The 11512-nt window shown below is 44.2% G+C and overlaps 1 protein-coding gene across 16 annotated transcripts in view; it reads left to right on the forward strand.

Annotated features, from left to right (window-relative positions):
* PICALM (phosphatidylinositol binding clathrin assembly protein) overlaps positions 1 to 11512 on the forward strand; it is a 129882-nt gene extending 118370 nt beyond the window's left edge. For 15 of the 16 annotated variants that reach the window (XM_056561301.1, XM_056561306.1, XM_056561309.1 and 12 more), the window contains 3 exons: positions 711 to 815; positions 5473 to 5575; positions 10005 to 11512. In XM_056561301.1, coding sequence (XP_056417276.1) covers positions 711 to 815; positions 5473 to 5565 — 198 coding nt within the window. In that variant the 3' untranslated portion in view covers positions 5566 to 5575; positions 10005 to 11512. The remainder of the gene's footprint in view (positions 1 to 710; positions 816 to 5472; positions 5576 to 10004) is intronic. The other variant, XM_056561307.1, reaches the window with a different exon arrangement.

Consider the following 11512-nt stretch of genomic DNA (forward strand, 5'->3'; position numbering starts at 1 on the left):
ACGTGTCCGAGCTCTATTAAAGGGGTACTCGGCCCCTGGACATCTTATCCCTTTTCCAAAGAATAGGGGATAAGATGTCTGATCGCGATCTACCTGCTGCATCCGGCATTCGTTTAGTGCATCATGTGCAGCGCCGGAGGCTCGGGATTTCATGACCACGCCCCCTCAATGCAAGTCTATGGGAGGGGGCGTGACGGCAGTCACGTCCCCTCCCATAGACTTGCATTGAGGTGGGCGTGACATCACGAGCCTCCGCCCCGCATTGCCAGTCATCCGGCACGGAGCAAAATTCACTTCGTGCAACGGATGTCTGGGGTACTGCAGCCGAGATCGCTCCCCATGATTAGAAATCTTATACCCACTATCCCTTGGATAGGGGATAAGATGTCTAAGGGCAGAGTACCTCTTTAGGCATGTCCAATAGGGACCTTAAAAAAAAAAAATACTTTGGTCTGCTCAGATCCTGCTAAATAAGCAGACAATAAACAAACTCGACAGACCCCATAAAGTCAATGGGATCCATCCGACTCTACTTTTCCCTTTGATTGTTTTCTTCAACGGAATCCCCAAATTGACCCTCAGACACTGATGTGAACATGGCCTTAGCAGAGCAATGTGTTAATTTTGATGGCTGAACTTCCTAGGTCACATGTCTGACAGGCGGACGGAGCTAAACTGCTATATATTTTCTTTTTTTTTCTTTTCTGTAGCCTCAGCAGATGGGACCAGTACCTGTAATACCACAGCAAGCATTGATATACAACCAGCCTGTTATGAGACCACCTAACCCCTTCGGCCCTGTATCAGGAGCACAGGTAGGTCCGGCCCATGTGTATAGTATTCTGTTGTATAGGGATCTGGACGGCCGTCTAGGTCCCGATCTGGTAATGTTACAATTCTCGTTGCTTTTCAGAAGTTGTTTTTTGTTGGGGGGACGGGGAGGGAAATTTTGGAAACTGCAAACCTGGCCAGTCCCTCCACTAAGGTGGAAGGGGAGCATCTCGTGCAGAGAGCCCCTTTACAGATAGAAGTCTGGGTCACACTTCCCTAACCCTTCGCTTACAGTGGCTGCCGGGAAAATGTAACATTACATGGTGGCCATTTTTACTAAGTGGTTTATTGGGGGAGGGGGGGGGAGAGGGAATGGGGGTCAAGTGGACTCCAGCCTATGACTTCCATACACCCAATGTTTGTCAACCAAAGTGCCTCCAGCTGTTGCAAAACGGGAGTTGTAGTTTAGCAACAGATGGCTATGAGACCCCGGGGTAGTTTTATTTATATATTTTTAATTTTTTTAATTTTTTTATTTATGTTTTGACCCGTATTGTGCTTCCCCTATAGTTACACCCCTGAGTATAAATGAAGCAGCAGTCAGTGCTTTATATTCTTCTCCAGCCGTATTTACTCCCGCAGTCATATGTGAGCCCTTAATCCGGGTTTATCTGGTGCCGTTTTTGCATTTTTAATCTTTTATTTCATTAGACGCGAGGTCATACAAAGACATACGCCCTTCCACCAACTAATCCCCCCCAGATTCTTAGATTGTAGTGAAGATGACACAGCTCCCTCTCCATGGCTTGTCAGGCGTTTCTCTGTTCATCAGTTTTTTCTAGGAACTTATAAGTGATGGGTTAATAGTTTTGCACACACAGACTTATTATGTTTGTGTTTCCCAACCAGGGTCCCTCCAGCTGTTGCAAAACTACGACTCCCAGCATGCCCAGACAGCCTTTGGCTGTCTGGGCATGCTGGGAGTCGTGGTTTTGCAACAGCTGGAGTCACTCTGGTAGGGAAACACTGCATTATGTGAATCGGGTTTGATCAGTAGTAGTCGAGATGGCGACCATGACTTAGTAGTTAAAGGGGTATTCCTGGGAAAAAAACTTTATTTTTTATATCAACTGACTCCAGAAAGTTAAACAGATTTGTAAATTACTTCTATTAAAAAATCTTAATCCTTCCAATAATTATCAGCTGCTGAAGTTGAGTTGTTCTTTTCTGTCTGCCAACAGTGCTCTCTGCTGACATCTCTGCTTGTCTCGGGAACTGCACAGAGTAGAAGAGGTTTGCTATGGGGATTTGCTTCTACTCTGGACAGTTCCCGAGACACGTGTCATCAGAGAGCACTTAGACAGAAAAGAACAACTCAACTTCAGAAGCTCATAAGTACTGAAAGGATTAAGATTTTTTTAATAGAAGTAATTTACAAATCTGTTTAACTTTCTGGAGCCAAAAGATATATATTAAAAAAAAGTATTTTTTTTTTTTCTTTCCTGGATAACACATTTAAAAAGAGAAAAAAAACTTTTTTAAGGGGTTAGTGCAGTGATCTCCTACATGTCTCTCTTGTGGTGTAACATGCTGGGAGTTGTAGTTTTTGTCCTCACAGGAAAGGTTACAATTCTGTTAACCCCTTCACGACCCATAGCAGATCTAATCTATTGAGCCCGCTCCATACCCACTGCGCACCTCTGCTGACCATTCACAGTGGGGATCAAAAGTTTGGGCACCCCAGGTAAAAATTTGTATTAATGTGCATAAAGAAGCCAAGGAAAGATGGAAAAATCTCCAAAAGGCATCAAATTACAGATTAGACATTCTTATAATATGTCAACAAAAGTTAGATTTTATTTCCATCATTTACACTTGCAAAATAACAGAAAACAAAAAAATGGCGTCTGCAAACGTTTGGGCACCCTGCAGAGTTAATATCTTGTACTTCCCCCTTTGGCAAGTATCACAGCTTGTAAACGCTTTTTGTAGCCAGCCAAGAGTCTTTCATTTCTTGTTTGAGGTATCTTTGCCCATTCTTCCTTACAAAAGTCTTCCAGTTCTTTGAGATTTCTAGGCTGTCTGTCACGCACTGCTCTTTTAAGGTCTATCCATAGATTTTCAATTATGTTGAGGTCAGAAGATTGTGAAGGCCATGGCAAAATCTTCAGTTTACGCCTCTTGATGTAATCCCCCGTGGATTTCGAGGTGTGTTTAGGATCATTATCCATTTGTAGAAGCCATCCTCTCTTTAACTTCAGCTTTTTCACAGATGGCATAAAGTTAGCATCCAAAATTTTCTGAAATGTTTTTGAATCCATTTTTCCTTCTACTCGTGAGATGTGCCACTGGCTGCAATACAACCCCAAAGCATGATTGATCCACCCCCATGCTTAACAGTTGGACAGAGGTTCTTTTCATTAACTTCTGTTCCCCTTCTTCTCCAAACGTACCTTTGCTCATTCCGGCCAAAAAGTTCAATTTTAACCTCATCGGTCCACAGAACTTGTTTCCAAAATGCATCAGGCTTGTCTATATGTTCATTTGCAAAGTTCAAATGCTAATTTTTATGGTGAGGACGTAGAAGAGGTTTTCTTCCGATGACTCTTCCATGAGGACCATATTTGTACAAGTATCTCTTTATAGTGGAATAGTGTACCACAACTCCAGTGTCTGCCAGATCTTTCTGGAGGGATTGTGCAGTCAAACGTGGGTTTTGAATTGTTTTTCTCACAATCCTCCGAGCTGTTTTGTCTGATATTTTTCTTGGTCTTCCAGATCTTGCTTTAACTTCCACTGTTCCTGATGACTGCCATTTCTTAATTACATTCCGAACAGAGGATATTGACATCTGAAAACGTTTTGCTATCTTCTTATAACCTTCTCCAGCTTTGTGAGCGTCAACTATTTTCAGTTTCAGATTTCTAGACAACTGCTTAGAAGAACCCATGGTGCTGATTGTTGGGGCAAGGTCAGATGAGTCTGGGCATTTAAAACCTTTGAGATTGACATCACCTGGTCTTCCCAGATGATGACTGAGAACAATCCATGACACTGGCAGATCTCAGCTTTGCAAAGGGAGCAGTGCATGCTATAAATTCTGCAGGGTGCCCAAACTTTTGCAGACGCCATTTTTTTGTTTTCTGTTATTTTGAAAGTGTAAATGATGGAAATAAAATCTAACTTTTGTTGACATATTATAAGAATGTCTAATCTGTAATTTGATGCCTTTTGGAGATTTTTCCATCTTTCCTTGGCTTCTTTATGCACATTAATACAAATTTTTACCTGGGGTGCCCAAACTTTTCATCCCCACTATAGATGCTTCTCTCAAATGCTTGTTACAGCTATCACTGGTGGTGCAGTGGGTCTAATCTCCTAGCCGCAGCACCATTGCGGCCAGGAGATCTGTTGTTCTGGCAACCACTTACCTGAGCCTCCATCACTGCCCGGACTATCTTATTAAAGGTGGTGTTCAGGAATAAGATAAAAACCAAAGCTAATTTCTTTAAACCTAAATAAATAAATAAATAGCACCACCCCTGTCCTTAGATTGTGTGTGGTATTGCAGCTCTGGTCTATTAAAGGGGTATTCCAGGAATTTTTTTAATTTGACTATACTACAGTTGCTGTAAAGTTAGTGTAGTTCATAATATGGTGTCTGTACCTGTGTGTGACTGTTTTCTCACAATTCCCGACAGATAAAACTTTTGACATTTCTCTAGGACGGTGTTTCCTAACCAGGGTGCCTCCAGCTGTTGCAAAACTACAGTGGTCCCTCAACATACGATGGTAATCCGTTCCAAATGGACCATCGTATGTTGAGGGATCCGTGCAATGTAAAGTATAGGACAGTGGTCTACAACCTGCGGACCTCCAGATGTTGCAAAACTACAACACCCAGCATGCTGGGTGTTGTAGTTTTGCAACATCTGGAGGTCCGCAGGTTGTAGACCACTGTTAGAGGAAGTTGTACTCACCTGTCCCCGCCGTTCCGGACCATCACCGCTGCCCTGGATGTCGCCGTCCATCGCTGTTGCCGTGTCCCCGACGCTCCGACAAGGCCTCTGCTTCCCCGGCATCCTCACCCTCCGTCGCCGCCATCACGTCGCTACGCACGCCGCTCCTATTGGATGACGGGACGGCGTGCGCAGCGACGTGATGACGACGATGGAGAGCGCCGACGATCCAGGGGATCCCGAAGAGGACGCGCCAGAGCCCCGAGGACAGGTAAGTGATCGTCAGCGGACCACACGGGGCACCGTAAACGGCTATCTGGTGGCAGATGAAGCAGTCTGCGCTGCTGGATAGCCGTTTATGCGATGGCCCCGACATACAAAAGCATCGTATGTTGATGCTGCCTCTGAGAGTGATCGTATCTTGAAATGATCGTATGTCGGGGCCATCGTAGGTTGAGGGGTCCCTGTACAACTCCCAGCATGCCTGGACAGCCGCATGCTGGGAGTTGTAGTTTTGTAACAGCTGGAGGCACCCTGGTTGGTAAAAGCTGCTCTAGGACATGTGACAGGGACACGTCTTCAAACACCAGGGATCACAATGGTTCTCCTGCTTTGCTGTCTGTGCTATTTTACCCATATGTGTCTGGGGAGGGTGGAAATCCCATCAATATTCATAACCTTTTTCGCTTCCATGTTCTGCCATTTCTCAGATGTATTTCTCTCTGCCTCTCCTCTCGCCCAGCTGTCTGCAGCCTCCAGCCCTTCCAGTCAGAGTCCTCACAAAGCGCCTGGGAAGGAGCCCTATCCACAGCTTTCTTTACAGGATTTCTTGTAGGACCATATAGGTATAGTCAGCTAAAACTGCAAGCAGGGGGCAGGAAGAACAATAACTCCTATCCCGGCTGAGACTCCTCCTGGGGGGGGCGCTTGTCACTTTTATTTTTCAGTTTTATCCCTCCTTCCCCCCCGGTTTATCACTTGCTTTGGCCGTGCACCAACTCCGTGAACAGGAAGATCTGTACCTCACATGTAGTTAAATGGATTACCCCAAGATTAAAGGGGTACTCTGGTGGAAAACTTTTTTTTTATTTTATTTAATTTTTTTTTTTAATCAACCGGTGGCAGAAAGTTAAACAGATTTGTAAATTACTTCTATTAAAAAAAATCTTAATCCTTCCAGTACTTATTAGCTGCTGAAGCTTCCACCGCTGAAAGAATAATCTAGCTCATTCTTCTGGTGGAATTCATTGCCGAACAAGGGTACAGCAATGTCCGCTTGGTTCTAGTAGCAGGGTGCCTACAGCTGTTGCAAAACTTCAAATCCCAGCATTTGGCTGTCTGGGCATGCTGGGAGTTGTGGTTCTGCAACAGCTAGAAGCAGACTGTTTAGGAAACACTGCCCTATATTGTGGGTGGGGAATTACTTAAAGGGGTACTCCATTGGAAAACTTTTTTTTTTTTTTAATCAACTGGTGCCAGAAAGTTAAACAGATTTGTAATTTACTTCTATTTAAAAATCTTAATCCTTCCAGAGAATACTACGTAGGAAATTATTTTCTTTTTCTTTTGCCAATCAGAGCTCTCTGCAGACATCATGACCACAGTGCTCTCTGCTGACATCTCTGTCCATTTTAGGAACTGTCCAGAGCAGCATATATTTGCTATGGGGATTTTCTCCTACTCTAGACAGTTCTTAAAATGGACAGAGATGTCAGCAGAGAGCACTGTGGTCATGATGTCAGCAGAGAGCTCTGTGTTCCAAAAAGAAAAGAATTTCCTCTGTAGTATTCAGCAGCTTAGAAGTACTGGAAGGATAAAGATTTTTAATTGCAGTAATTTACATAATCTGTTTAACTTTCTGGCACCAGTTGACTAAAAAAAAGTTTTCCACCGGAGTACCCCTTTAAGTCATTCCCCACCCACAATATAGGGCAGTGTTTCCCAAACAGTCTGCTTCTAGCTGTTGCAGAACCACAACTCCCAGCATGCCCAGACAGCCAAATGATGGGATTTGTAGTTTTGCAACAGCTGTAGGCACCCTGCTACTAGAACCAAGCGGACATTGCTGTACCCTTGTTCGGCAATGAATTCCACCAGAAGAATGAGCTAGATTATTCTTTCAGCGGTGGAAGTCCGATGGGATTACACTTGGAAATTCCTTAAAGGGGTACTACGGTGGAAAACTTTATTTTTTTTTTAAATGAACTGGTGCCAGAAAGTTAGATTTGTAAATTACTTCTATTAAAAAAATCTTTACCCTTCCAGTACTTTTTAGCAGCTGTATGCTACAGAGGAAATTCTTTTCAGTTTGAATTTCTTTTTTTTGTCTTGTCCACAGTGCTCTCTGCTGACACCTTTGTCCGTATCAGGAACTGTCCAGAGCAGCATAGGTTTGCTATGGGGATTTTCTCCTGCTCTGGACAGTTCCTGATACGGGCATCGGGTGTCAGCAGAGAGAACTGTGGACAAGACAAAAAAAAGAAATTCGAACAGAAAATAATTTCCTCTGTAGCATACAGCTGCTAAAAAGTACTGGAAGGGTAAAGATTTTTTTAATAGAAGTAATTTACAAATCTGTTTAACTTTCTGGCACCAGTTGATTTAAAAAAAATAAAAAAGTTTCCCACCGGAGTACCCCCTTTAAGCCTGAACCTAGCCTAAGGGTATATTAACACAGGGCAGATTTCACATTTTTGCACCTAAAAATCTAGAAAGTCTTAAAGTACTGCAAAGAATTTGCCCCAGTAACCCCTGCTGTGAAGTCTTTTCTCTTCTTTGCAATGATTAATCTCATTGTGTAGACAATTTATTGAATTAAACTCTATTGATCGACTATGAAGCTGGGAGCTCCCATGTAGGGCCCCAAAGGGTACTTGTGTAGGGGTAATATTGGAGAAGGTGAGTAGGGGTAATATTGGAGGTTGTGTGTAGGGGTAATATTGGAGGTTGTGTGTAGGGGTAATATTGGAGGTTGTGTGTAGGGGTAATATTGGAGGTGGTGTGTAGGGGTAATATTGGAGGAGGTGTGTAGGGGTAATATTGGAGGAGGTGTGTAGGGGTAATATTGGAGGAGGTGTGTAGGGGTAATATTGGAGGTGGTGTGTAGGGGTAATATTGGAGGTGGTGTGTAGGGGTAATATTGGAGGTGTTGTGTAGGGGTAATATTGGAGGAGGTGTGTAGGGGTAATATTGGAGGTGGTGAGTAGGGGTAATATTGGAGGTGGTGTGTAGGGGTAATATTGGAGAAGGCGAGTAGGGGTAATATTGGAGGAGGTGTGTAGGGGTAATATTGGAGGAGGTGTGTAGGGGTAATATTGGAGGTGGTGAGTAGGGGTAATATTGGAGGAGGTGTGTAGGGGTAATATTGGAGGTGGTGTGTAGGGGTAATATTGGAGGTGTTGTGTAGGGGTAATATTGGAGAAGGTGAGTAGGGGTAATATTGGAGGAGGTGTGTAGGGGTAATATTGGAGGAGGTGTGTAGGGGTAATATTGGAGGTGGTGAGTAGGGGTAATATTGGAGGAGGTGTGTAGGGGTAATATTGGAGGTGGTGAGTAGGGGTAATATTGGAGGTGGTGAGTAGGGGTAATATTGGAGGTGGTGAGTAGGGGTAATATTGGAGGTGGTGTGTAGGGGTAATATTGGAGGTGGTGTGTAGGGGTAGTATTGGAGGAGGTGTGTAGGGGTAGTATTGGAGGTGGTGTGTAGGGGTAGTATTGGAGGAGGTGTGTAGGGGTAATATTGGAGGAGGTGTGTAGGGGTAATATTGGAGGTGGTGTGTAGGGGTAATATTGGAGGTGGTGTGTAGGGGTAATATTGGAGGAGGTGTGTAGGGGTAATATTGGAGAAGGTGAGTAGGGGTGATATTGGAGGTGGTGTGTAGGGGTAATATTGGAGGTGGTGTGTAGGGGTAATATTGGAGGAGGTGTGTAGGGGTAATATTGGAGAAGGTGAGTAGGGGTGATATTGGAGGTGGTGTGTAGGGGTGATATTGGAGGTGGTGTGTAGGGGTAATATTGGAGGTGGTGTGTAGGGGTAATATTGGAGGAGGTGTGTAGGGGTAATATTGGAGGTGGTGTGTAGGGGTAATATTGGAGGAGGTGTGTAGGGGTAATATTGGAGGAGGTGTGTAGGGGTAATATTGGAGGTGGTGAGTAGGGGTGATATTGGAGGTGGTGTGTAGGGGTAATATTGGAGGTGGTGTGTAGGGGTAATATTGGAGGTGTTGTGTAGGGGTAATATTGGAGAAGGTGAGTAGGGGTGATATTGGAGGTGGTGTGTAGGGGTAATATTGGAGGTGGTGTGTAGGGGTAATATTGGAGGTGGTGTGTAGGGGTAATATTGGAGGTGGTGTGTAGGGGTGATATTGGAGGTGGTGTGTAGGGGTGATATTGGAGGTGGTGTGTAGGGGTAATATTGGAGGTGGTGTGTAGGGGTAATATTGGAGGTGGTGTGTAGGGGTGATATTGGAGGTGGTGTGTAGGGGTAATATTGGAGAAGGTGAGTAGGGGTGATATTGGAGGTGGTGTGTAGGGGTAATATTGGAGGTGGTGTGTAGGGGTAATATTGGAGGTGGTGTGTAGGGGTAATATTGGAGGTGGTGTGTAGGGGTGATATTGGAGGTGGTGTGTAGGGGTAATATTGGAGAAGGTGAGTAGGGGTGATATTGGAGGTGGTGTGTAGGGGTGATATTGGAGGTGGTGTGTAGGGGTAATATTGGAGGTGGTGTGTAGGGGTAATATTGGAGGTGGTGTGTAGGGGTAATATTGGAGAAGCCTTATATCTTGATAAATATAGATCTTTGTCCTCCTGGAAGGTTTTGTGGACTTTTTGGAGTACCAGAAGATGCACGTTCTCCCCTTTTTATGTTGCTTCCTTCCCCTGCCCCCTAATCCAGTTCACCTCATCCTCTTGGTGTTTTTGTGTCACGTCCTGTTAATTCTTTTTTAGGCCTGAATTTCACAGTTTCTTGCATGCAGCACCTGCGGCTTCTTTTTATACGCTCCAAGTTTTGTATTGAGTATTTTATTTCTGCTCTTTGAAGGTGACCGGCCCGGATTATTTTCTATTCACATCCTGGGAACTCTCCTCCGAAGCAAGCTCGGTTGCATGATACAACACTCTGATTTCTAAAGGGTTTGCCCCCAAAATGTATGAAGAGAGGGGGTTCTGAGACAGCGTACAAGCCTAGAAATAAGTGTTGCCTCTTGCCCGGCTTCATTCCCGAATACTGAAGTTGAGCTTTTCTCACGTTCCCTTTGCTCTTTTTCCCCCAGATGCAGTTCATGTAACCCAGCTGGACGGGAGCGCCCTTAGAAGAAGAAGAAGAAATAAGAATAAAGGCTACGTAACAAATCCTTACTTCCAGTCAAATCCAAGCTGCTGATAACAAGCTCTCTCCACTAAATCACGAATGGTACCAGATCGAGCTACCGGGTGGGGGAGGCTGCCAGCCACATGGAAAAGCGGGAGGGGGTGTCACTAGAGTTCCCCGATGGCTACGAGTCCTATTGTTGTTATTACAGTAGAATTTTCAGTGTAATGAGTTTGAAGTGAAAAGGGGTACAAACATTCTACTACTGTACACGTTCCTCCTACCCTCCCCCGGGGGCACTGGACAAGGGGATACGAGAAGCGCAGCCGGGCTCATAAGAAACAAGTCACGTTCCCTCTCCAGTCATTATAGGCCGTAAATTAAGGTGGTTCAGACCCCCAGCCCACTCCCTCCACAGTTTCAGATATCTAAGTATATATATATCTATATATATATATATATATATATATTCAGTTTGCAGTAGACATTCCTTATGTATTATTTGTATTTATTTATGATTATCAGTTTAACAATTAATGTATCAAACACCTTATGAGATATGTATGGATGTATACAGCTTTTTTTTTTTGTTTTTGTTTTTTTAATTTTCTTTTAATTCCAAAAGTGATTCCATACCAAGCACTAAATATTTTAAATTCCGTATCCGACCGGGGGAAGGGGGGGTGGTGGGGGGGGTACGAGGGGAATTTGGTATAGAGTTGCTTTAATTCCAATAGTGGGAGACGTTCCTAGAAGTCTGCAGGGAAAGGGGGGCGAATAGGGCGAGCACTCCTTTTTAAATCGGATCATTATAGGGGGGAACAAAATATTGCTTTGTGCTTGGCAGAATATTATTTTACATTTGACATGGTAATGCCTTTTAAGAAAAAAATAATAGGGAAAAAAAATAATGAATGTGAGGAATTGCTTTCATTGTATAATTTCCTTTTAAACCCTGTAAGGTTGGGGGGTGGGGTTGATACGTTATTGGGGTGGGGGGGAGGGAGGTATTTCAAGCCTGTCACTTTAAGTGCCATAACACGTTTTCCCATAGACCGAGTTGGGGATGGAGGGGTTAAGCCACGCCCCTGATATCTTCCTGCTGTAACCCATTGCTGATACAGGTGACGACCCTGAGTAATAACCCCGGGCCTTCCTTATGGGGGAGAGCGCCATGTCAGACCCTTGTCATGCAGTGCCTTACAGCCGCGCACACACACACACACCCACAACCCTCTCGAGGGGTTAACCCCCCCCTTAGCGCTGTTGATCAGCGCTCGTCATGTAAATAAATCGTAAGAAACGCTGGAAGGAAACGTCGGAAAGGGAAATTCTCGGCATGAAAGCAATTCTGTACATGAAACGCGTACCTGCTGCATTGTCTCTGCAGATTCTATTTTTGTTTAAAATATAAAATTGTATGTGGTCAGGAATTGGTGGATTTTCAAATAAAATTCAGCTTCAACAGGT

The sequence above is a fragment of the Hyla sarda genome, chromosome 2 (assembly GCF_029499605.1).
Source record: "Hyla sarda isolate aHylSar1 chromosome 2, aHylSar1.hap1, whole genome shotgun sequence".
NCBI classification, from domain to species: Eukaryota; Metazoa; Chordata; class Amphibia; order Anura; family Hylidae; genus Hyla; species Hyla sarda.